At 42.0% G+C, this 27,484-nt stretch overlaps 1 protein-coding gene across 10 annotated transcripts in view; it reads left to right on the top strand.

The window, feature by feature from the left end:
* Positions 1-27,484, top strand: part of tcf7 (transcription factor 7) — a 73,996-nt gene that overhangs the window by 29,437 nt on the left and 17,075 nt on the right. For all 10 annotated transcript variants that reach the window (XM_083987251.1, XM_083987257.1, XM_083987255.1 and 7 more), the window contains exons 4-5: positions 15,813-15,939; positions 25,100-25,187. In XM_083987251.1, the coding sequence (XP_083843377.1) occupies positions 15,813-15,939; positions 25,100-25,187 (215 nt within the window). The remainder of the gene's footprint in view (positions 1-15,812; positions 15,940-25,099; positions 25,188-27,484) is intronic.

Raw genomic sequence — 27,484 nt, 5'->3', positions numbered from 1 at the left:
AGTTTTCTTGTTACATTTAAACTGGACGATTATTTGAAAACACTTGTAATGTGACTCCACCTCACTTTTTTCTTTCCCTTCTTCCTTTTCCTGTCTGAAGCAACACCTTCCTCTAGACCGGTGGTGGCTGCTGGACGTCCTACAGTATGAAGGAATGAACAAACTAATGAAACTAACTAACTCAAACAAGGACATGCGAGAATTATGTCAAACTTTTATTTACAATGTACAATGGAAATAAGTTATATCGCCAAGTAAATACCAAGAAATGAGCTAAAGTTTGTCTTTCCACTTCACTTGTAAAATCTGCAATGGGACTGAAGTGAACTGAACAATCATCTGGTGCCATGGCTGTATGTTTCAAAATTGCTGCCAGTCAAAAAGGGATTCAGCTTTTAGACAGATCCTCCAATCATCATGCAGAAGCCCCACGTCCATGCAGGCCCCGCCCACTGCTCCATTCACTCCCAGAGACGCCGACAACATGGCAGCATCTATCTACCCAATGACTGTCTAGTGTCTCTGCTTGAAGTCCATGGACGCTGAGCTTCAACAGGTTTAACGCACTGAGACGTATGAGAAGGAACTCACGTCAGTCGACCTGCGATAAGAAACTGTTTCTGAACGAACTCGTCTCAGAGTTAAACGCGTTCTAACGCATTTTTAGTCAATTAATTATAAACACAACAGTTCATATCTGACCATTCAGATCTTCTCTTTGCAGTCTCAGACCAGTCACCTCTGCTCTAGATCTGACAAGTCCTCGGGGTTCAGAGATCATCACTTTGTAATAGCGGCTCTGTGTGTTTGTGTGTGTGTCGGCTCTCGGTGACACTGGTCATCAGTGCTGATAAATAACCACCTCACTTTACGTGACGCGTTTGTTACAACGACTATAATCTCTGGTGAAAGATGGTTCTTTTAAACGCTCCTGAGTCGGACGCCGCTTGATCTCTGACAGACGATGAAAGGAATGAGCTGATTGGGCAGCAGCCGCCTCGGGGCGCTGCTCCTTCTCCTGATCTCATCTGATGACTCGACTCTTCCAGTGTGTGTGTGTGTGTGTGTGTGTGAGAGTGTGTGAGTGTTTGAGCTTCCTTCTTCTTTTTCTTTTCACCTTAGATGTGTCATAGTTTCAGTTAAATAAATAAAAGTGAAAACCAGGTCGGACTGCGTTAGTTTAACTGAATTATTCGGTGTTACATGAATGTAAATGCAACAATTTAAGTCATTTCTCAATGATTTTCTGGTTCCAGTTTCAGTGGAGTGGATTTATTGCCTTTTCAGAAAGAATGAAACAGATTAACTGAACAGAGGAGGGATGAATGCATAATGAGAATGATGGTCTGTTGCAGTGTGAGTATTAATTCATTCAAAGGTTCAGTGGTAAAGAGCGGCCGCAGCCTGACACGAGTGAGGCAGAATAATCTAATGAAGATGGTTTTCACTGCGCTTTGATGTCACTACTGTTAATTGATGCTGCTGCTGCTGCCGCCATGTGTGTGTGTGTGTGTGTGGAAGTGTTGAGTAAGCATTAGACAATGGATCTGTTGTAGTTTCTTCACACAGCTGTGTGAGCGTTCAACACGCTGCGTGAAGTTTTTACACATCAGCAACACTTTGAAACATCCTGAACGATGACATGGTGAATGAGCCAGTGACCTCCTGACCTGCTTTAGTGTCGGCCTTTTTTTTTTTTTTGTCTTATTTAAGAGGTGACGCAGCACAACAGAGCGGGTTTGATAATCAGTGTTTATTTGATTTAAAATGATGTAAATTATAAAGTTAAATGCAAATTTGTGCAAAGCAAGTCTCACTTTCTCAAAAAGCAGATTGCCTTTCATATTTCACACAGACCTTATCTGTGTGTGCAAATGGAAAAAGAAGCTGTATCCGGGATGTTAAGGTCATTCATCACACTCTGCCCCCCTCCCGGGTATTTCTTTTCGCATGGTCCTGAATGATCCCGTAACACACAAACACCCAGGGATGAGGTTATTTTGATAGAAACATCAAAGCGGCGGCAGTGGCGGCGGCGGCAGACAGACAGAAAGCAGAGGATGGTGAGACGTGTGGCCCAGAGGCCGGAGAGCGAGGAGCTGATGGAGCCGTCGCTTCCCCTCAAACACTTGACTCAACAGCAGTCGACCATGTACGACCACCTCGTCCACACAGCGGGGTCCTTCTCTCTGCTACAGCTTCACACCCTGCACACATGTAGCCTACTCTTTATAACTACATGGACTGACAGGTGTATTTTTAAATGAAGCTGCTTTAACATTAACAGTCATGAAGCCGTAGCTGCAGGATTTCATTGATGCACAGACTTTGAACTGTTGTTGCCTCTTTCCAGTTCACTTTAAACTCTTGTGATGTGAAAATACTTAGAAAATTTGAGTTTTAAACCTAAATGATGAAAAGTATTCAACACAATTTGCCCGAGCAACATTCAAAAACCCCCAAAATGTTCATTATAAGGTTAAGAAAAAAGATCAAACATAATTTAGAAATTATTAATTGACTGTTTTTTTTTTTTTATGTAGAGTCATATTCAAATTTAAGTTTCGACTCTGGGATTGACTTGTTATGTGTCTGTTACAGATCTGATGATTGCATCTAACCACATCATCATCATCCATGTAAAAAATGTCTTTAAATGCAAAGGCATGCAATTAGTATATAAAGATTAAACAGGATTTCCATCTGGGTTTATCTGTCTTCATCTCTATTTAGAATAAGAAATATATACAGTATATATTAAAAAAGAAGTAAGTGTGACCTGTGCACTTCTTTTATTGTGGTATTTGGCGGCCATATTTGTCTGATAAATAGATAAAGGCTCACAGGAAACCCGTCACAGCAGGGGCTTTTTTTAATGTGTGCCGGCATTTCCCATTTCGGCACATGGTCTGGTATTTAGGCTGATCTGGTGAGTGAAAGCTCGACAGCAGTGGAGGAAAGGTTTCACAATGACTGAGCGATAGACGCCGTCAGCGGGAGGGGAGGGGGGAGGGGGGAGGGGGGAGGGAGGGACCACATAACCTTGCGGATGGGGATTGTAATCTCACTGGGGATCTTTTCAGAAGAAGAAAAAGAAAAAAAAAAACAAAGCTGTGAGGCCTGGTGTTTCCTTCCTTCGTACAGTAGGAAGGAGCAGATTCACCAAAAGGTCACTTTTATTTTTTTTTCTTTATGATGATTGGATAAAACTTTTATCCCCCGGAAACCGCGGCCTCCAGATAAATCAGGTCAGATAAACATAGTTGTGGAAGTTTGACATTTCACACTGAAAACAATCCCTGCCGCCTGGTCTGGGAATAAATGCAAACGCAAGACGCCTTCTCCCGCCGCGCCGCGCCGAGCCCTCGCTGCCTTTTACGACAATGCTCTTATCAAACCGCCAGATTTTTTTTGGGTTCTTGCTCTCCGGCTCCCAGCAGACAGACAAACATGGATGTGGCCTGATAAAAACAGTGGTAGGGTACTATCTATTGTTTGAATGAACCAAACCCTGGAGGATTTATGTCGGTCTGTGGTCGCGCTCGCTTCCTGTCGACTCCCTGTCAATATTTTTGTTGCAGATGATTGCCCAAATGTCACAAACAAGTTGTTAACTGTGGATCATCTGTTTAGAAATAAACAAGTACACCATTAATTAGCTTTCTTCACGACCGATCATTAGAGGTCATCTGTGCAGACTGAAACCGCCACCGCAGTCTAGAGAGAGAAAGTTGCCTGCTTGTCTGTCTCCGTCCACTCATTAAGAAAGTCGTAAGTCATATCTGAACGCCGCCGCGCTGCTTGGATTTGATTTTGCACCCATCCATGTCTCCGGCTGCTGCACGGTGGAGCGCCGTCTCTCCTCTCACCGCAGTGAGTCTGAGCTGTGATGTCAGATTAAGTGTGAAAAGTGAATCTCTTTTCACTCTTTTTCTTTTTTTTCTCGCCTTTTTTTTTTCTCAAGTGTGGTCAATACGACCGCTTCTGTTACAACCACTGCTGCTTCCATCATTTCTACATCCTCTGCTGCTGCTGCTGCTGCTGCTGCTGCTGCTGCTGCTGCTGCAGCTTATGAATATGGATGAAGAAAGAAGCTGTGCAGGAGAGATGGGAAACCAAAGGCTTAAAGAAATTACACTAATGCAACAAGTCCTTCAACCTGAATGAAGGAGTCTCCTCACATGTCCCTCTGATGGTCGCTGCATGGTGCACAGGAGCTTCTTAGTAAAAGAGCACAATGTTCAACATGCAGTTAAGTTTATGACTCAATTATAGTCAGTTTAGTTCAGACACTAAAACAACATGGTTGGCTTTAGGAAAAGATCATTGATTTGGTTCTTAGTACTTCCTCATTGGTGAGTGAAGCATCTTTATCATGGTTATTATGATATTTAGAAAGTAAAGTTTGTGGAGTGTGTATGTGTACATTGGGTAAAACAAACAATGATCATTTTAGATTTAAAAGGATAGTTCAACATCTTGCCATAATCCTCATAGTTTTAGGAGTTGGTTCATTACCTTTAATTGTCGGTGCAAGCTGTTTTTAGATCAGCGGGGCAGAGGCGTGAGCTGCTCAACGCGGTACTTTCGCCTTTCCCTCATCAAACTCATCAAATACACAATTCAACAACTCCAAAACGCTCTGGTGGACAAGTTGTGACCTGCACATTCACCACGGTATGAGATAATCATGTAACATTACAAGACAGAGTTGTTTTGGAGGCAAATGCGTAGCCGGATACATTCCAGACACGGCTGCTCAGCAGAGAAAGCGCAAGGAGTTCTGAGTATTTGCGTCATGTGTCGTAATGTTACCTAGCTATACATTTTTATTTCATAGCGTGGTGAATGTGCAGGTCACAACTTCTCCACGAGAGCATTTTGGAGTTGTTGGATTGTGTATTTGATGAGTTTGATTAAGGAAGCAGGAAAGTACCGTCCACCTCTGTTGTGTTGGCTGAGCAGCTCTGCCCCGCCGATCTAAAAACAGCATGCACCGGCAATTAAAGATGATCAACCTACTCCTATGACTAAAGGGATTATGGTAGGCCTGGGACGATAATAAATTTTGCTGGACGATATATTGTCCCACAAATTATTGACGATAAACGATATTATTGACACTTTTTTTTTTAGAACAAATTAACCACTAATATAATAATAATATTTCATAATAATGCAAGTAGACCCTTTTAAATGCGATAAACTTTTATTTCTCATGAGTATTTTTTTAACCATTGTAATTGGAATGACAAGAACTAGCTACTATCCTAAAAAAAATTAATAAACAAAAAATAATAAACAGTGCAGTGCAGCTCTTCTGTCCAATAACGTTATACACCTGAAGCTCCACTTTTCATTCAAACAAACTAATGTGACTTCCACAGATGTAAGATTTCATCAATGAGACCAGCATTTATCTCCTATAAAGTATTAAACCAGCCGGCAGTAAACCTCTAAAAACCTGCTGATACGTTTTCTTAGTCGTTTTCTCCCCCAATGACGGAGGTTCTCGGCATAACACCGGCCAGTGAGCTGCTGCAGACTGTGGGAAGCCCCGCTCCTCCTGCTCGCTGCTACCACAGTAGTTCCAAAAACGTCGGAGGAAAACTCCCAACAGGCGATATGTGGATAAACTGACCACAGACTGGGATCTAAACTGTGACTTTCTCAGTGAAAAAATATTAAAACTTTAAAAAGTGACGTGTTAACAGCGCGGCAGCAAGAATTACGTAAAATAGCTTTTAGCTGCTTAGCTTTACAGCTAGCGCTGGCTGCCGGTTGCTGCCAAATGCATTCTGGGAAACAAAGATCCTGGATGACTGAAAAGAGGGTTCACTCCTTTCATTCTGCAAAACAAACGGCCCAGGTGCTGAGACCGATGCACAGAGTGAAGCCTCTTGTCATCCAGCCTGGTTGGAGGCCAGAGACCAAAACAAATACGTGCGCATGCACATGGCGATTTATCGAGGCCGGAAAAACTATCGAGTTCATTTTCATTTATCGTGCAATTAATTGATTTATTGATTATCGTCCCAGGCCTAGATTATGGCAATAGGAGAATTTGCCTACTACTATCCCTTTAAAACAGGAACTGAACAGTGGCGTCCTGTGCTGGGAGAGGACAGGCTCCATTCATCATGAATCAGAGAGGATGGAAAAGTGACGACTGATGAAAACTGAGTAAATGCAAAAAAGTTAATGGTTACACTTCAGCTGCAAGTCTGCAACTCAAACATCCTGTATAATCCGTCTATATTCTACTTTATTAACATTAGTTAACAAGTAGCAGCTTCCTAAATGTTCTGCTTGTAGAATAAACTCACATGTTGATGTAATGATAAAACCTCCTGAACCCTGAGGGATGTGTGACTCCTGTGTCCCTGCCGCTGGGAGGTGGGAGGACTCGGGATGAAGTGTGACCCTTAACTGTTGCCGTAACCTCCCGCAGTCACACAACCGCAAACAAACAAACGACAAAGGAAGAAAAAAAAAGGAAAAAAGTCAAAGATAATGAGTAAAACCTGAGCTCATCCCTCACTGTGCAAATTCCACTTCAGTTTATTATGCACAGAAAGATATACAGCACAAAGCATGTCTCTGTTGGTTACAAGCAGCGGTTACTGATTCATCATGGCCGTGGCCCAGATGTTCCAGTGGTGTGTGGCAAGAGTGGACGATGGAGTGTGTGTGTGTGTGTGTGTGTGTGTGTGTGTGTGTGTGTGTGTGTGTGTGTGTGTGTGTGTGTGTGTGTGTGTGTGTGTGTGTGTGTGTGTGTGTGTGTGTGTGTGTGTGTGTGTGTGTGTGTTTGCATGCACACCACTAGGCGTGTCTTTGCATACATGCATTCATGCAGGCATATGAGCACTTGTATCTGTATGTGTGTGTGTGTGGGTCTGTGTGTTTGTAATTGGGGAGTGGGCGGGTTTGTTGGGGGTGGGGTGGTGGTGGTGGTGGTGGTGGTGGGGTGGGGGGGTGTTTGGCCCTTTTTTAAACATAGCTGCGTTGTTATGGTTGCCTGCGCTTTGAAGTTGCCCAAACCTCCAACTAAGAGGCTCTCATTTTGGGCTCCTGACTCCGGAGAAGGGAATGACTTCCAGATTTCAGAGACCTACTCGCTGCTCTCAACACTCGACTGCTGCTGCGGTGGGACGGGCTGTGGGGGGTCACGACGGGGCAGGTCGACCTGCTGCTGCTGCTGGGGGTGGGGGGGTGGGGGGGGGGGGGGGTGTGGGAGGGGCAAGTTGAAAAAGTCTCGGTTTGCATGTGAGGTTTTTATTCAGCTTCAGGAAAAATATCATGGTTTTTGTTTAACTGTAGAAACCTGTAATGCAACATGTCTCGTGCTTTAAGTGAGCCTTGTGCCCCCCCCCCCCCCACTCTATATTTTACCCACATCATGATATTTTCATATTTTCATAAATACAACCCGGTCCTCTGAGCTGCCTGAACCAGAACCATAAAAACTTTTCCACATGAACATTTTGTTTGCAGTTTGCAGATGCTCTCAATAGAGATGTTTCCTACAGTGTGTCAGGTTGAATAGAAATGTACGGTAATCCACTTTATTGGGTTTTCTAAGATAAAGTTGTAGACTATAGTGACAGCAGAACAAACAGTAGGAAATTGAATGTGTGCTCATGTGAATCTGCTGAAATAACCGATATTTATGAGATATTATTGGCATAATACAGTTTAGTGCTACATATCAGGTGTTTCATCTGTCAGTCAAAGTCAAAGGAATAACTTGGATCAATAGTTTAAATAAAATGTTGTGTGTTTTTCATACAGTGTGTTTTTGTGGTCGCAGGTTTCTCAGCAAATAATCCAGATTTTTCATCCGGAGACATGAAATGAGACGTCGGCTACTGTAAAGTCTTTTCCTCTCAGCCAAAGCAGAGGCCTTATTTATGTTTTCTTAGTCATACAGGACAGTTTCAGAATCGATCAGTGTCAAGACGTTCACACAGCTGTGCCGTCTCTCTTCATTAACCTCCTTTTAATGGACCAGATGATAAAGTCAGATCGGTTCCAACCTGATGTCTGTCTGTTCTGATATCAGGGCTCATCTAGGACAGGAGTTTCCATCTTGGATCAAATACTCTGAGCTTCTACAGTCGTCTTCATCTTCTTCTTCTTCATGAGGGGTTTTCACCTCATATCCACCACTGACTCTTGGTGGCGACTTTCTCTTTCTGCATCTTTGTTTCACTCACTCTCTCTTTTTGCAGTTTTTTTTTCTCTCTCTTTCTCTTTTTGCATGCAGGTGTGGGGAATTTTACCGCTCTTTTAGACTCAGAGGTTTTTTTCCCCCACAAACCCCAACGCTTATGTGTGTGTGTATGTGTTAGAGAATGTGTTAGAGAATGTTATTTTTGAACAGTAAAGTGGCTGACCTTGCCCTCTGACCTCTCAGAGAGTTGCATTTACAGCCATTCATTTGTGTCTTTCAATGCACAAAAGGTGCCTTAACCTACCTTAACAGTAAATAAATAAATAAATAAATAATGCCTCCACTGTGTGAAATAACTATGGATGAAATATGTTTTCTCCTCTGAATACCTCAGCACAAATCAAGTGATGGCTGCATCTGCAAGCATTCCTGATTTATAGAAATGCACAGTCCCAGTCCAGTTTGTTCTTTCAGACTCACTTTTTGTTAAAATAGATAAATATATAGGATGCTTCTTTTTTTTTTCTTCCCTCAGAAGCTGCTTCATAGGGAACGTATTGAGGAATAGGGGTTAAATCCCACACAAACACTTTTTAGTGTTATTGACTTACACTTTGAATTCAGTGTACAAACATTGTGGAAAGTAGAACTAGGACCAAAAACATAATGTGAGGAATGTAAATACCCTTAAATTTGATCGACTCTAAACGAGAGATAATTTATTCCTCCAAAAACTGTTAAAAATTTGGAAGCAAAAGTCTCGGATTGGCTCTCGTGTTTTCCAAGTTGCACCACAGCCAAATCAATTACCCCACCCCCCCACCCCAAAAGAAAAAAAAGGAGCCATCATCAAGGATCTTATTTCACAAACGGCACATTTGTTGTAATATTTAATTCACATATCCGGTTTGATTCAGAAACTAAAAACCAGATTTCTTTTTTTTTTAAATAAATTGCTGTTTTCATTCGTCTTTAAAGAGCGTTTTATAAAGAGCGCTCTCGATTCATTTGATGACTAAACATGACGCCGTCGGGCTCAGATCTCTTTGTGAAAACGTTCTTTCCTGCAAAGCAGTTTGATTGCAGCCACTTGAAAGGATTTGCAAAGAGCCAAGGTGAATGCACCATTAATTCCCAGCGACTGTTGTGTGTATTTTGTATTTTATTCATTTTTTTTTTTTTTTAAATTTCTGCTACACCAAGGCAAGGACGAGTGTGAAAGAAAAGGAGTGAATGAGCGTTTTTTTTTTTCTTTTAAATGTACCATCTCCGTGAAATGTGAGATTAAAGACGTTAGACTCAAAAGCAAAGAGAGGAGGGAGGGTGTGTGTGTGTGTGTGTATGTGTGTGTATGTGTGTGTGTGTGGTGGACAAAAGAGAGGACGTTTTAATTTCCGCTTCAAATATGAAAAGAGACGGATCTACTTAGTGTGTCATCTGAAAACTAAAGAATACATTAGAGGTGTTTTATCAGCGTAAGGTCCTCTAAATGAAGGTGTGCGCGTGTTTATGTGTGTGCGCGCACTCATAAGCATGCAACTGCGTTTCTTTGCTCACATGTGTATGTGAAATGCATACGTGTGTGTGTGTGTGTGTGTGTCTCAGGGTCAAGGTGGAGGGCATCATTACAAACAAGTGATGTCTGAGATCCCATTAACTCTTTTATTCAACAGCAGATTTCTGTTCAAATAGAGTGGAGATAAAAGGCAGCAACAATATCCTAATAAATCAAAGGCCTTTCAAGTGAACTGAGACTACAGAGAGACGTCTACCACTGCCCCCTGCTCTTAAAAAGGTGCTGATATCTAATTGGAATTTTTTAAAGTAATCACATCTTTTGAAGTAATTATATCTTTGATGTAATCAACAAACAGGACGTTTATTATTATTATTCAGCGCCGCGTTTGACGACAGAGGACGTCTTCATGTGTACAGAACCTGTCTTCTTACATTCATTAGTTAATGTAGGGCTATATGTTGTGATGTACAGTGACTCCTCCACTGGGGCAAACAACTATTTTTCAAAAGGAAGGATTTTTGAAAGACATTGAGAAACTTTATTGAAAGTTTCCTTTACAAACAAACAGATTTACATTCAGTGTTACACATCACTATAGTGAATGCACTTCTCATGATTTCTTTGACATATCTTCAAATTGTTTGCACATCAGTTAGATTGACTTATTCACCGGTGCATTGTTTTGTTTGTGCGTTTACCGCCACCAGCTGTCGATGTAGGAAACCACTGGTCGCCATGTTCAACAAGTCAAAGAGTCAAGAACTCGACAGCTTTTCATCCATGATGAGCCATAATCAACACAGCAGCTTGAGATCCAAAGCAGGAAGGAGTTCAGATTCAGATTCAGATGTATTTATTTTTTTAAATGGGAACAGTACATATTAATGAACACTTGTGTAAATAAATATGTGGGATTGTAGCCAAGTGGCTAATTTCCATCCCCAGTCCCATTGGCAGGTGGATGTTAAACATAAAAACAAGAGACAGGACTACGACAATAGACAATGCATCATGATAACACCTTGACATCTTACACATATGACATGAACAATATTAATTGGCCGAAAAAGTAGTAAGGGGACCAAGAGATTACAGAACAGTTCTAAAGTGCTATGTGCTAAAGTGACGAGTGAGAGAGAGACACTACTACTGTTGCAGCTGCACACCACACATCTTCTTCTTGCTTTTCCATGTTTGCTAGTTTAACTCACAATCAGGAAACATGTTTACAGTCCAACAATCCAACACAACCCAGAGCTACGACCTCCAAAACGACCATAAAGTCGTCTGTTAAATGCAGTAAACACACACATTTAAACGTCAGCAGCTCCTGTGTGACGCAAAAGCTACGCAATGCGGCCTGTGTGTACAGTATGTGTTGATCTCTGCATCTGGACGCCGGTGAATCCAGATGTGGCAGAATCAGGATTAAGAGCGAGCGTGGAGAATTACAGTATCGCACCTGTGTTTTCATCTGACCAATCACGGCGCAGGATGGGGCGTGACCATAATGTTTTAAAGAAAAACCCCAGACATGAAGGATGACACGGATCATCTGTCTGCACATCTTAAAAATCATTTCCACCTCGTCCTGTACAACATGTCTGACATGTCGGGTCTCAGCGCTTCTTATTAAAAATGAATAAATCAAGGCCGAGGAGGCGGTCGCAGCTCCCAACCCTGTATTTACTATTGATTAGTACTATGAAGTTATTCAGGGTGGGCAACTCTACACCAGCAAATTAAAGGGCGTGTGCACACTTTTCCCTCATCTGTCTCTGTGTGTGCATGTGTGCATATGTGCACCTGAATATGTACTATATATATATATGTGTGTGTAACTCCTCTGGTTTCTTTTGTAGCAAAAACCGAGCTGCATGTTCCTGATTCGAAGGTGCTGTAATCCGATCTTCTGCAAGTGTGTGTCTGTGTGGTGGTGCATGTACACACTAGTCTGTTCCCGCTAAGGTTAATTATGTGTAAGTTTTGTCTGTATGTCTGTGAGTGAGGGAGTGTGTGTGTGTGTGTAGTTGGGTGAGGAGGAGGGGAAGGGGATTTTTTTTTTTTTTTTTTAAATACAGAGGGGTTGATAATTATGGGTTAAATGAGTGCTCTCAGTCAGCCTCCCTGAGTGTGTGTAAAAAAAGGAAGGCACAGCGAAAGCCACTTCAAGGCCGGCTAATTACCCCGAGGAAGAGAGGAAACATAAATGGACGATTTTGCGGCTATAATGTTACAGCAAAACGGCTACATCGACCTCAGCACGTGAAACGGAGCCACAGCTACGTTTGAAGGCTCCGCGCAGATGTGTGTGTTTTGTATTTGCATCCATATGTGCAGAATCTGTCGAGAAGCACAGGAGGTGTGTGTGCATGTGTCTGTACATGCAGCGTATGAAGAATGTGTTAACCAAGTGTCATTTGTGTGCAGTAATTCGCACTTATGTGTATATTGTTGGTTACATCTGCTCCATTGTGCGTCACACCAAATGCTGATATGTGTGTGTGTGTGTTGTTTTGTTGCAGCTACACTCTTAATGATGTGAAAACTAATTTGCACTCATGAACATTTTGTGCTTTAACTCTGGTTCTGACTCTGGTGATGCTTTCAAGGCCACCTCTGTGTTTTCTAACGTTGCTCACTAACCAGTTTTGGGATTTTCCCAGCAAAATGTCATCGGTGCTGTTGATAATGTAAAGTTGACTGAAAAATCTTTGATTATTTTTTTGCATCAGGTGGAGATAACACACAGGGAAAATGTCAAACGGAAGAGAAACGGACAACAAAATCCTACTTACTGATTTAGCTTCTCTTATGTAACAGCAGCAACGGGCCTCTCTAGGTGTGTTTCCATTACTCCGAGAAATGAGCAAAACCTAAATAAAAACTGGTAATGGAAACGCCAGCATTTCGAAAAGCCTCTTAAATATCGCTAAATATTTTTACACTCTCATGACGTGGTTTTTTAGACATATTGATATAAAAGAAACACTTATTTCAGTTGAAGAACATCACACAGCTGATTGAACTTATCCCAGGTCATCCTGAAGTTTTGTATCCATAGTTCGTCTGTGAAATCCTCATTCACAATCCTATCTTCTAGAAATCATTTATCCGTGGCCGCATAATATATATAATGATACACAGTATATACTGTTTAATAAATAATATATGATGGGACGAGAATTTAAAAGAATCATGGGATATCGTGAGAATAGACTTTGTAAGAGTTTCGGCTCATTTGCAAAACACCTTTCAATGGAAACATCTGCAAATAACGATTGTACTTTTTTGAAATTTCATAAATATCGCTTTTGTTTTGCGAAAACCTGTAATGGAAACGCAGCTTCTGTCATTATAGCTACTTTAAAGACGTGTAGATATATTTCCAACATCTGCATCAATGCTTCGTCTAACAAGTCGCCCTACAGATGGAGCTGTGTGCAACACTGTAGAAGAGAAAAAAAAACCTTTTATAAAGATCTAAAACAAGGCTTCAGTTATCTAGAGATGATGATGAGACCAGTTTTCTATATTGGACGTCACCACTGAGCTGTAAAGTCCTGGTCCTCAGTCTCTGGTCCATCATCTGTGATTCTCCTTCTTCAGGTTGTTCTAAATGCAGACCACCTCGTCCAAACCTCACCACGTCCTCCACCCTGCTCCCACACTACCTCCTTCCATGCTCCTCCTCCTCCTCCTCCCTCCCTCCCCCCACCCTCACACACCCTCACACTCCCTCACACTCCCTCCCTCCACCTCCACCCTTGGGCTCTCCGGTACAGAGGCAGTGCGTTTTGTTTTCATGTGTCTCGACATTAAAAGCGGTTTAGCAGTTTGATCTTAGCTCGGCAGCTAGCTGTGTAGCATACACATGAGAATCGGTCTGTGTGTGCGTGTGTGTGTGCGCGTGCGTGTGTGTGTTTGGCCAGTGAGAGAGAGAGTTTAAGATGTTGATGGATAGGAAAGGAGCTGTTGAAAATGTGTGTGTGTTAATGTGGAGTGGAGTGTGTAGAAGCTCTGCCTTTAAGTGATAAGGTATTCACTTTGTAACTCAGCAGGAGGTCCAGCAAGTAACACCACATCTGCTCTTCTGTAGTGCTGATGTTACACACTTCACACGCACACACACACACACAAGCACACACACAGGTTTGTCCATCGCAGTGTAAAAAATAAAATATCTTGTACTTAAATAACACTTTTTTATCAGACGTCTTCGTAAACATGAAATATTCATATACATGAAAATCCTTCCCGAGCTTTCCAAGACTTAATACAGCTGCACACACACTCACACACACACACTCGCATGCACATATTCACACTCGCACAGAAAGACACATATTTATACTTGCCTCCCACAGAAACAATTATAGTGCACAGTCCACACACACGCACATACACACACACACTCACAGGGCCTGTTCCAAACATATGCAGTGGAGCCGTGTCCAGGGCTGCCTGGTTAGCTGCCTCCAACGCTGCAAACCGCTGTGACATATCGTATGTCAGCCAGCATGCTGGGAGCATTAGCAATAACTAGATTTCACGTAAGTTATTGAAAGCCATTTGTAAACAGAAACATGAAAGCAAACAAGCCCGCACGCAGCCTCACTTGATCATCAAAGGCTTATCGATCAAATGGTCCTCCTCCTCCTCCTCCTCCTCCTCCTGTTCCCTTCTCCACCAAAAAAAACCAAAGGGAGCAAAGTACAGCACATCTGTTTGTTCCAAACCATGTGCAAAATGTCCAGTTTTATATCTTCTTACTTGTGTTTGTGTGTGTTAATGTGTGTACGCATCGTGTTGGATTTCATATCAGTGAGCAGATCTTCATGTAGAAACTCACCTTGGCTTCTTCATGTGTCTGCAACTTGAAACCTCTGTGTTTCAAGTTAGGAAAAGAATAAAGGATCTGGGTTAATGTGTCTTGTTTCGTTTTCTTTAAAGGGATAGTTAAACATTTTGGCAAATTGACCCATTGCCATAATCGCTGTAGTCATAGCAGTAGGTTTGTTACCTTTATTTGTCGGTGCAAGCTATTTTTAGAACGGCGGAGCAGAGCCGCGAGCTGCTCAGAGCTACGCTACGGAGGCTCATGGGATTTCTTGGTTTCCCTCATCAAACTCATCAAATACACAATCCAACAACTCCAAAACGCTCTGGTGGACAAGTTGTGAGCTGCACATTCACCACACTATGAGATAATAATTATGAGACAGAGTTGTTTTGAGGTAAATTCATGCAAAACCGCTGATGCGCGTTCCCGTCGGGTGCAGTTTTTCAGCAAGCCGTCTCTGCATTTACTTTACTCTGTCTCATAACGTTCTGTTATTGTCTCATAGCGTAGTGAATGTGCAGGTTTCGGAGTTGTTGGATTGTGTATTTGATGAGTTTGATGAGGGAAACCAAGAAATCCCATGAGCCTCCGTAGCGTAGCTCTGAGCAGCTCGCCGCTCTGCTCCGCCACTCTAAAAATAGCTTGCACTGACAATTAAAGATAACGAACCTACTGCTATGACTATAGGGATTATGGCAATGGGCCAATTTGCCAAAATGTTGAACTATCCCTTTAAGCAAATGAAAACATTAGTAATGGTCATGTTTATAGATCATGTTCAGCACTCGGATGAGGATGTGTTGAAATGCAGAGCCAGATTAGAAATTATCATAATATAGATTATAATCCCATATAGCTCATCTTTTTCTCAAACATGTTGCTTTGCTAAATGTGTGATTCTGCAAAACCAATGCACTCTAGTAATCTGAATAATATCTTTCTCATCCAGGTTTTGTTATCAGTTCTCAATCCTGGATGATCTCATCTTCATCCAGATGTTACTCATTATTTCTGTAAATGTGACGTTTTCTTGCAACGTTTGCAAATTGCTGAGAGACGGGGAAACTAGTGCTTCCAGTTTCAGAGTCCCACCTTTCAGAACGCCGCTGCTGCATTTGCAGGTTTACGCGGCGTGAGTGGGTGTTTGAAAGAAAGAAGAAAAAAAAAAAACGGGCACAGTGAAACCCACCCAAACATAAAGGTTTCAGGTGTGTGTGAAAAATGTCGACAATTGTCTTAAAGTCGTTAATTTGGTGTCGTTGTGTTTTTGCCAACAGTCCAACAAAGTGTCGGTGGTGCAGCAGTCTCATGGGATGCATCCTCTCACCTCCCTCCTGCCCTACAGCAACGACCACTTCAGCCCCAGTCCTCCACACCTGCCCACAGACATGAGCCAGAAGACAGGTGAGCACACACACACACACACACACACACACAAACACAAGCCTGTACTCACGGTTCAGACATGTGGACACAAGAGGAACACACACAGACACACACTTACACAGAGAGTCGTCTTTACCGATGTTGAATTCTTGTTGAAAAACTGAATTATACATATTTAAGACGTCTCTCATAAACACAGACATACCCCCAGACAGCTGCTGCGTTGTTGCTGAAATCTGTCGACACACTCACTCCACTGTTTGTGCTGTCGACGCATCATTCATCACCTCAACACACACACACACACAGACACACACACAGGTTGCCTCAATTTACCAGACACACAGTGGAGATGCAGTAAAAACAAAAGCAAGATATTCATATTTTCTTTTTCTGTTTCTTATTTCTTCACTGTTGCGTGCACACAAACACACACACACACACACAGTATTTGTTGGGCTCTCCTCTCCTCACACATGGACACACACACACACACTCAGACACGCACACAGTGTGTGAAGTGGCAGCACTGGCTCTGTCGGCCTGTGGCGGTCCCACGGCTGCTCTGAAGTGGCCTGCTCCTCTGAAGGGACCGCCAGCCGCACACACACACACACACACACACACACACACATACACATACACACACACACACACACACACACACACACACACACACACACACACACGAAGATGGAAACAATTAGGGTAACAATTGCACAAGCCATCGCAGCAGCACACACGAGGTTCTCCTTAGAAAGCGCTGTACATACAAACACACACTGTGCTCTGTTTGTAAGTCACAAACAAAACACACCCCGACATTTAATCACTGGAAGATCTCGGCTCCATCGTCGGGGGGGGGGGGGGGGGGGGGGGGGGGGGGGGGGGGGGGGGCGGAGCTTCGACTGTGACAGCGCGTGTCCGTCTCGCACTCTGCTCAGCCATTGGTCGGTCGGTCGGTTCGTGTCGAGCGTGTTCATGATCCCCAGAGGATGAGTCACCATGAATGTGTTGATTTGACTGACATGACATCATACGCCAACGTCATTGTCACCATCAATCACAATAAGAGGCAGAATAGAATTGAATTTATTCATTTATTTATTTATTTGTGTGTTTTTCTTTTCTTTTTTTTAACTCATTTTTTTTATTTAATTTTAAGAAGAAATGAAATGAAAATGAAAAACAGCAGTGTCAGAGGGATACATGTCTTTCGTTGTGCTATTACAATGATTTTAACTTCATTCAGAGCCTCCAGTGGCGTCTCTGCAGTCAGTGAGATTTATACGTTGCCCATTTGTCCCATTTAGTGTTGAAGTCTGTTTGTTGGAGTCTCAGTATGAGTCCTTTCCATATCGTATATCTCCTCGACTGTGTCCAACCAGTTCCTCAGAGTGGGAGAGCCTTCACTACACCATTTCCTTGTGATTGCCTTCTTGGTCACAGCCAGAAGTATTTTGACCAGATATTTGTCCTTATACTGTACATTTTCCCTTGTCAGGTTGCATAGATATAACACCTCAAATGACATTAAACTTAATCCTTTTTGTTTTAGAGAAAAAGCACATTGACATGAATGTGTTTTATTTCTATAGCAGTGTCTTACACACCTACATTAGTATCCAAACTTTTTTTTGGCTCAGGAGCCACAATGAGTTTTAAAATCAGATGGATGGGGAGTGTTTGTATGAACTATTATAAATGAGGTGTAAAAGCCTAAAATTACCTAAAAGTAAAAAAAATAAATAATAATTACAGTCAAAAAACATTCAGTTTCAGTTGGAGCAGTGTTGTTGTTGGTCACAGTGAATCCGAGTTTGCAGTCTTAGCTATAATTTAGATAATTTTGTACCAATATTTGATGGGGCCAGATTAAAAAGCCCCAGTGGGCTGCATATGGGCCGCGGGCCTTAGTTTGCCCATGCCTGATCTAATGTTCATTATCTAAAGGGGAAGTTCGAATATCCGACCTGGGCCGAGGCTGTGACCCGATGGATCCTCTGTCCCGTCTGTGGTGGCGTGAGTCTGGGAGAAAGAATGAACTGATATGATACCGACATGTAAATGTCACGGCATCGGCAAGAGAAGAGGGAAAAAAAAGATAGAAAGGAAGATGAGAGAAATTGAGGGCAAGTGGAAAGTGAGGGCGTGTGTGAAGAGTGTATGTGTGCATGTGTATATATGTGTGTGTGTGTGTGTGTGAGCTAACAGAGAATCGAAACTAAGAGATAACTTCTTTTTACTCTGTGATTAATTGATGTCACTCTGAGGTTTATTAGTGAAATGCCTCGATGAGTTTCTAATACAGTAAGAGAGAGCAGCTCAGGTTAATTCCTGTTTTCCTCCACTTGAAAGGGATAAAAGAAACCTGTCAATCATTTGATATCATTTCGGTGTCATCGTGTGATTTTGTTAATCAAATGTTGCTTCTCAGGAAACGGACGAACGTCTGATGTCGGATACAACGAAATACAACAAAAGCTGCTGACAACACACAAATAAAAGACAAGTTAGACCAGATATCAGCGGTGTAGAGTGCTGAGTTTCAGCTGAGTGAGACAATTAAAGGATTTTATTTTTTTTACAGTGATGATATGATGACGAGAGCAAGTAGCACTTTAATTCATAAAAAAAAAGAAGAAGAGAGGATAGATGGCAGTGGAGCCGCACGTTGAAAGCAAAATAATAGAGTGAAGAAAAACAGAAACGGGAGATAAACAAAAGTCTTTTCTCAGCTTTGATTAGATATTAGACTCTGACCTCGGGCGATCTCCTGCCTGCTGCGTCTGGAAATCCCCCTTTTTCCCTACAAACACACACACACACACACACACACACACACACACACACACACACACACACACACACACACACACACACTCCTTGTCTGGTCTAGACTGTGTGTGTAAGTCCATGACTCAGCCCGTAATGACAGACTGAGCCACCTGCTCCTAACCCCACACACACACACACACGCACGCACACTGCACACTGCACACACAACACCTGGCTGCTGCACATGAGCTTCTCACACCATCTTACCTGATTTCTGACTGCATTTGCACACACACACACACACACACACGCACACACACACACACAGCAGCCTACCTCATCCATCAGCTGGTCACAGGTAGGGCCAGGTTACCTCATCAGTGATGTCATTTTTCTGTTACCTGCTCTTTTGTATTCAAACTTCAAATCTCCTGCATCATTGAGCTGATCTCAGTGCAGATTTTAAATTTACTTCTTCTTTTCCTCCCTCAACACACTCGGTCCTGTTGCCGTCACAGTGTTTAGTGCAGTAAAATCACCTTTATACTCTTTATAATCTGGGTAAAAGATAACAAGTCTTTTTGATTCCGTCGCTGCTCAAAGTTGAACCGTCTCCCCCTTTAACCCCCTTTATTTGTGCGTGTCGTTTACTTCCTTTGTTGTTTCCATTAACGCCCACTCACACACACAGGACCTTTAATTGTACATCAGCTTCACAAACCACCTGATCTTACAGCTTCAGAAGCAGCTTGATCCTCCAGCCTGCCTGGCCGGGTGAAGTATTTCACAGAAAGTTTTGGCAAAAATGCAGATTTTCCTAATCCAGCGTCTAAATTTAGCAGCAGAGCAGCGAGGAAGCATCACGTCACACCCTCACCTCCACCTGCACAGTTACAGCCAGAGACCTTAAATAAGAGACTTACAGTGACAATGATAGGGATGCAAGGATGCTAGTTTCCACGGCAACCAGGGAGTGACAGTTTGTTTTTCTTTCTTTTTTTGTTACTTATTTGTTTTCTGTTTTGCTGTCCTGTGTGTTTGTGCTCTAAAGCAGCCACACACACTGTTTTTTTTCTAACCAGGATAATTTAATAGTGGAGGGAGAAATGAAAACATAAGGTTTGTTTTATTACATCATGTAAATAGATCATCTTGTGTCACATCCTTTCAGTTTGTTATGATTGTTTGTTTTTTGATTTTTACACAAGTTGTATTGTTATACTGCACATCATTACAAAGAATCAATCTCCATGCGGCGTCTTTCACCCGCTCTGGCGAAATGAGTCGGAAGTCGCAATGTACTATTTTTAGATAATCAGCTGATAACATGGAAAACCAATACAAAATCTAAAAAGATTTTTTTTTCTAATTTCAAAAGAATGACATTCAAAAACAATCTCCCAAAGTTTCGTAGTCTAGATAATTGAGAAAAGGCACGTACAGTAAATGACGATTAAAGTTGACTTGTAACTTTTAACCCTCTCGACGAGCACAACATTAAATAACTTCTGAACCGTTTATGATAGAGACGAGCTGTAAACTGCATCTGAATCACGGGATTCCCCGCTTTCCGAGCGTTCTTGAATGGTGCCTTTATGATAACAAAGACGGGGTCCATGTAATCATGTACTACGTGAACAGATGCTAAACCGAGCGTAGCATCGATGCAACATTTTACAAAACATCAACAAAACATGAAATAACTTCTGAACCGTTTATGATAGAGACGAGCTGTAAACAGCATGTGAATTATTGGATTCTCTGCTTTCCGAGGGTCATTGAATGGTGCCTAAATGACAACAAGGGACCGTATAGGGTGCGTGTAATCACACGTTACAGGAACAGATGCCAGAGTCCGCTGGCCTTTAAATCAGAGACGTTCTATATTGTTTAAATGCAATTTTTTCAGGTTTTCAATTGTCAAAAGAAAAGAAAATGATCCAATGTATGACTTTGACTAGGGTATCATTTTAAAGCTAATTTTCTCCTCTTTACATTGATACCAAAATCTCAATCTGTGACCTGATCTCTCTGGATCAGGTCACAAATTCAAAGTGATCATCTTTTAAAGATAAAAAAGCAGAGTTATTGAATCCTCACTAATCTGAGACCGGTCACGACCGCGTTGCGTCTTGGCGTGCGTCCCCAGCTGGTCACTCACTTCAGTCGTTTTCTCCCGTCAGCCGTGACGCCACATGTGATTCAGAAGTTGCGCCGTTCCCACTTGACTGCGCGCGGCCGCATTTGCCTTTGACTGTGTTTCAGATGTGACTGTTGGCTCGGACATCGCAGCACAAACTACAGAGTGGAAAAGCAGAAGTGAAACGTGTCTGCTCACCCTCGCACTGTAATGTGCAACATTAACACTTACCGTCTCATATGGTCTTCTGATATTACGTGTGGAAAGTAGAAGAGTGCAAAAGAAATCACTCTAAATAGCATGCATCGCTTGACTAAGCAGATTTTTTTTGGATTGCCACTACATTATTTTTAGTATATTTTAGTATTATTTTTATAATATTGCTATATTAGAATAAATCTGGCAGTATTTTCAGCACATTTGACGCACATTTGTTGCTGTGTGTGTGTGCGCGCGCATTTATTTATTTTTTATATTTTATATTATTCATTCCCACATATACAGTCCACTGCTGTTAACAGGCACCAAAGCAAAATGTGTACATAGCTCATGCTCAAAACACAGTGTCAGGATTTAAGTTGCTTTTTTAATACTAAATTCGAATATTCAGTGTATATTAGTGATCAGACAGACTCTTCGGGTGTTGTTACTGGATTTGACGACAGTAAGAAAAGGACAGAAGTGTTTTTCAAAGCTTTGGTTTTTACCTGGGTTTTATATTCTAAGTGCAACGTTGCTGAAGACCAGAGATTTCGATAAACAATCACATTAAAGTAAACATAGTCTGAGGTAAATCGTAACTTTAAGAGTGAAAAGAGTGTTTATTTCTAAGATGATGATCTGTTCTGCACCTCATTCATCCCACTTTCTTTATCAATCAATAACTTTATTTGTCTCCAGATGATGGAGAGGAAAATCACAAAGCACAAAAATGCACCGTGTGAATACAAAGTAAAAAAAGAAAAAAAGTAAGAAAAACAACTTAAACAACTTATAAAAGATAACATTATTGATTATAAGAAAACATAGGTTCTGCCTGTCTGTAAGTGTGTGTGTTACTTTAACATTTTTCAATTAATGGAAAGAGTGTGTGTCCCTCTGTGTGAAAACATGAGAGAGGGACAAACTGTGTATTGGAAATCAAAAGTGAACGTGATGAATAACACCACCGAGGAGTCATAATAGACTGGTCTTATAATCTGTAGGTCTGCACTGTAAAAAAAAAAAAAAAAAAACACACACAGGAATTGTACTATTACTGTAACTTTTGATGTTTGTTCCTGTACGTATTTAAAGTTTTGTCTGCGCTCATTACTGTCCTTACTGTAACAAAACACTACAAAGTTTCTTCTGGTCTTAGGGCTCTTTTATGTACACCACACAGGCAGGTTGTCAAGTCATTTAAAGGCTCAGATGCTGCAGCGCTTTCACTCTCAGTGGTTATAACCACCACAACACATTATCAGTGCAGGAATACTATTCTCAGCTGCTCGACTCTCGGTTTAACACGCACACGTTCTGATAGCAAGCTCATGCTGAGCCGGTTTTGACTCAAATGGTTTCCCTTTGAAGTGTTTTCCCAAGACGCGAACGTGGAGACCGTGAGATAGTTTGCTGTAGTTGTTATTAGACGGCTGCTTTTAAAAGGGGCATTCCAAAGAAAAATGCCCCATTACTGCTTGCTCGTTTTCCCCCTTCTCGTTTCCCAACAGCAAATAGTGTCAAAGCTGAAGCAAAGACGCGCAAAAAAAAAAAAAAAACGTGACTTCCAGAAAGCAACGTCATGTTTTTCCATCACGTAAAAAAAAAAAAGTGTGACAGATTAACAGCTAAAATAAAAACCGACGCATGTTTAGTCGTGTTTATGATTTTATGTTTTGATGTTAACCAACACAGTCATTTCAGAGAACAAGGGTGGTTTCGAAAATCATCTCCACTTCTCAGAGTATTAACATTCATTATTACTAATGCTGCGATGACTTCTTTAGGTTATCAATTCACTTTTTAGCGTTGCATAAGAAACGGAAAACTAAAGCTCGCAGTATGACCACATATTACGTTTTGCACTGGCAAGACAATAAAGTGTAGTTCAAATGCTGATGGCAAAGGTTTATAGATTTTATCTCTGAGGCGGGGATGTACAACTGTGTTAAGTTACCATACCAACAAGTCTCTGTTTTGATTCTTGCACGTTAAACTTTAAAGGTGCAACACTGCATGCTACAACCTGACACAGAGCTGCACGTTCTTTATCTTCAAAACGTAACGATCCTGCAGGTTATATGTGGAGATTTAATTATTTCTGCCTCCTCACATGACTTTGGAAAAAAAATACTACAATAGGCCGTGGAAATAGAGGCACAAGCTGGAGCAGCAGAAAACTCAAAACTCTTTGAATAATGTGTTTCCCAGTGCAACAACAAATTCAAATTGATTTAATTCTGTAGCTTCGTGATCGTTTCTTCGCTGCCAACGTCTAAATTGAAAATATTCATGCACACAAACACTTGTATCTTTTTTTTAAAACCAGATATTTTGTCAGTAGCTACAGAACAGATCCTAATTTCTCTTCAGCTCACAGAAACATAATAAGAAACAGAATCCAAACTTTCCAACCAAAAGTCCCTTCATTTTTTTCATTTTTCTTTTTTTTTTATGTGCGTGTTTGTTTGGTTGCTTCAGAATCACTCTGCACCAGCGCTCTCATGTAAATGAATGAGGCGTCTGTGTTTTGTCACGCAGGGCTGTTGTCAGTCTGAACACAGCCTCGGGGAGTGAACCCCCGTGTTTACAATAAGTAGGAAAGTGGAATTCACCCCGATAAACGTCCTCCTATATGTTGAACCATGTTTACGTGACTGAGTTTGATGCACGCTGCTGTAACTGAGGGGACGACGCTGCAGCAGGAATCAGAGACAGAAGTTCCCTCCAGCCTCTGAAACACATTCATCACATGTGTGTGTGTGGTGAAGTGGACTGAAGCACTCAGTTGTTTGTGTTTGTGGTTTAAAAATCAGATAAATTAAGTCCAATATGTGGTTGAACAAACAATAACAAATGATATTAATTTATCTGCTCAGTTTCATTAGGAAAAAAATCAAAACCTCAGCTTGAACTTATTCTTAAAATGGCTAATAAATGCAAGAAATGATGGAGTCACAGTAAGCAAAAGTGGAAAAAGAGCCACATCAGGTAGAAGGAAAGGGGGAGTGAGGGAGCGCCTGTAAAAGTAATACAGGGGGATTTCTGGATTTTTTTTGGGAAGAGATGATAAAAAGGACGGGAAAGGGAAAAAAGATCTGAAGTCTGTAATGACAGTGAGGGAGCGGAAGAAGAGCACAGGATGAGGGGCGGGGGTGAAAGGTAAGGAAGGGGTGAGGATGAGGACAAAAATGGAGTTGGGAGAGCCTGGATAGAGGGAGGAGGAGAGGAGGAGGAGGAGAGGATAGGAGGGAGGAGAGGAGGAAAGGCGTGGCGGAACAGACAAGAGAGAAGCATCGGAGCGGTGAGACAGGTCGACTGACTCACTCACATTCCTGTCGTCCAGATTTATAGCGGCTCGGGGTCCTGAAACAGGCCCGGAGCCGCGGCCAAATTACAGTCATCTGCAGCATTCCTGCGCTGCAAACACAGGTTAGCAGCCGGGCGGCGCTAAGTGCTAGGTGCTGCCTGCTGACAAATGACTTCCTTTGAAGGGCACGGAGAGAGAGACAGAGCGAGGCGGGATATTTACTGTCTGAGGGGACAGAGTCAAACTGTCTGTGTTTCTTTTGTTGGAAAACATTTTTGGCTTAAAGTAGAGATGACGAATGTTTGTTTGTGTGTGTGTGTGTGTGTGTGTGTCTGTGTGTGTGTGTGTATGTGTGTTTGGGTGTGCGTCTACCCGTGTCTGTGTGTGTTTTTCGAAATGTGGCTTTTTTTTTTTTTTTTTTTTTTTTTTTTCCGCGGTTCCTAAACTCATGTAAAATAAACTAGTGAAACCAAATGGTTACGTTAGGTCCCAGTGGAGGGTCCCACTGATGTCACACACAGTGCAACACACACAGACACACACACAGATTACACACACACACACACACATTGTGACAGGATGGGAATCTGAGTGTATGACCTGTGTAAAGAGCATCATTGTGTTTTAATACCAGGTTCCCAGACTGCTAATGGGGCTAATTGCCCACTGGACTCGGGGCCACTGACCTGACCTTGTGTGTATGTGTGTGTGTGTGTGTGTGTGTGTCTATTTGTGTGTGTGTCCTCCAGGCGTTCACAGGCACCAGTCCCAGGACCTCTCAGGGTACTACTCCCTCCCTCCAGGCGGCGTCGGACAGATCACTCCCTCCATGGGCTGGTGAGTCCAACACACACACACACACACTGTGACTCTCAGTCCTTTGTGTACTTGTGATGACCTTGCACTAACTTACATTTTAGTCTCTAACATTCAACTCACCAAATTAGTTGAAGGGCTGAAACTATTAGTCAATTAATCAATTAGTCAAAATGAATCTGCAGCTACTTTTAATGGTTCAGTCGTTCTTGTCTTTAAATAGAAAGACTTTCCAGGTATTACTCAGATAAAACAAACAATTGAAGGCGTCATGTTCAGGAAACTGATGATACAGATGATAAAAGTCACTCATCTTCATCAGAATAATGATTGAATTGAAATGCTCGGCTCTAATTCTGCTAAAAATGTGAGCATGGACAGGTGAAGAAAACAATTAATCTGCAGCTACTTCAATAATCAAAGAGTCGTGATTGTATTTTTTCAAGAAAAACACAAAAAACATCTCAGTTTGGACTCCTGATCGGACCAGATGAGGAACATGAATGTGTCTTTGTCACAGGAATTTTACAACTTGATCATTTAATCGATTGATTGGGGCAATAATCAGTGATCAATAGTGTGGCAGCGCTGCAAACAGACTCCTGTTGTAACACAGTTCTCACCGTTAACCTGTCACTAACGAAGCTGTAATTTTCCTCCTGTCAATCTTCCTGGACACCATCATCATCACCACCATCATCATCATCATCATTTCACAGCGTTGCATAAACACACACACTTACACATACTGTAGAGTGACCTAGATCAGTAGTGCATAGATACATCACTGTCTCACCTGGTGTCGGAGCGGCTAACCCAAGGCCCCCCCTCCGCTGTCATGGTAACCACCTCCTTTGATCCTGTTGTGTTTTTGCACTTCAACCTGTGGCTTGTGGCCGAAAAAAAAAAAAAAACCCAAAAGGAATGTGGACAAAATTGAACCAAACTCAGTGTCAAGGAAAGAAAAAAAAAATCCTCCTATTTAACACAAACTGGACTGAACAGAGTCTGTGTCTGTGTCCAGCTACAATCACGTCTGTTTATACTGAACCAAATCAAATTATCGATAAAGAGGTTTAATGGGATTTGACGCTGGACGACGTTGCCAATAAAATCATCTCGGAAAAGGAGGAAACACTGAGCACACGTCACGTAATGTTCTGCTCATGCTTAACAATAATACTGTCACGTCTAAATTTGCAACTTGCCGTCTCCGCCGTCGAGTTGTGATGGATTCTGGGAAATGTTCGCAGACCTCTAGTGGATTCTGGTCTTCGATAAAACCCAAAGTGTTTATTAAAAAGTGTGTTTTTAAATGTTTATCCACTGCATTGTGGTTTGTCCTCTCAGCCCGTGCCTTCACTCTGACGTCCGCTCCACATTCGGTCCCTCTTCTTTCAGGCTGGCCATCATTTTGCAGTCGATTGTGAGCGCACGACGTCACGCTGGTCGATTGTGAACTCCTTAATGTCAGACCTCCATTAATTTATGGATCAACACAAATCCCATTTATTACAACCTACTGTATCTGTGCCTGGACAGAACCGTCAAAGGCTTAACGTCAAATGTCACAGAGATTTGAAAACGGAGGATTAAAACTTTGCGTGTGCATTTTCTCACATGTGTGTTTATATATATTTTTTCTTTTTTCCGGAGGACGTGCTGTTTGTCCCCAGGCGGTTCTCGAGTCTGCGATTTTTACAGACATTTTATCTTTTTCAGACAAGAACGCGTCACTGTGGGTTTTCTCCGGCGTTATTAACAGTTAATCTCCTTTAACCCAGATTATCTGCTTGTTTTGGCTCCTCGCTGAGCTCGTCTTTGTTGGAGGAGAACGGAGAGTGAGTGGTTAAATGTCAGACCGTTGTTTTCTGTTGTGTTGGTGATTAGACCGGTCTCACTCTCCGTCCCTCCACGACCACCTCCACGTGTCCCCCGGCGTCCCGACAGCTCGTCCAAGACCAGGACTCAGTTTGAGGAATAATCTTAGACTGGTTCCAGGACGTCGCTTTGCAGTGAGAACCATCAGTCCCATGTTAACAGCTCTTTAAAGGGATAATTCAACATCTTAGCCAATTCATCCATTGCCATAGTCCCTATAGTCTTAGTCTCGTTACCTTTAATTGTTGGTGCAAGCTGTTTTTAGATCGGCGGAGCAGAGACGCAAGCTGCTCAGCTAACGCAATGGAAGCATGTGGTATTTCTGTATTTCCCTCATCAAACTCATCAAATACACAATCCAACAACTCCAAAACGCTCTGGTGGACAAGTTGTGACCTGCACATTCACCACACTATGAGATAATAACGTATAATTAT

The sequence above is a fragment of the Trachurus trachurus genome (genome assembly GCF_905171665.1).
Source record: "Trachurus trachurus genome assembly, chromosome: 14".
NCBI classification, from domain to species: Eukaryota; Metazoa; Chordata; class Actinopteri; order Carangiformes; family Carangidae; genus Trachurus; species Trachurus trachurus.
Note: the sequence above shows the minus strand (reverse complement) of the source record. Positions and strands in the feature narration are given on the sequence as shown.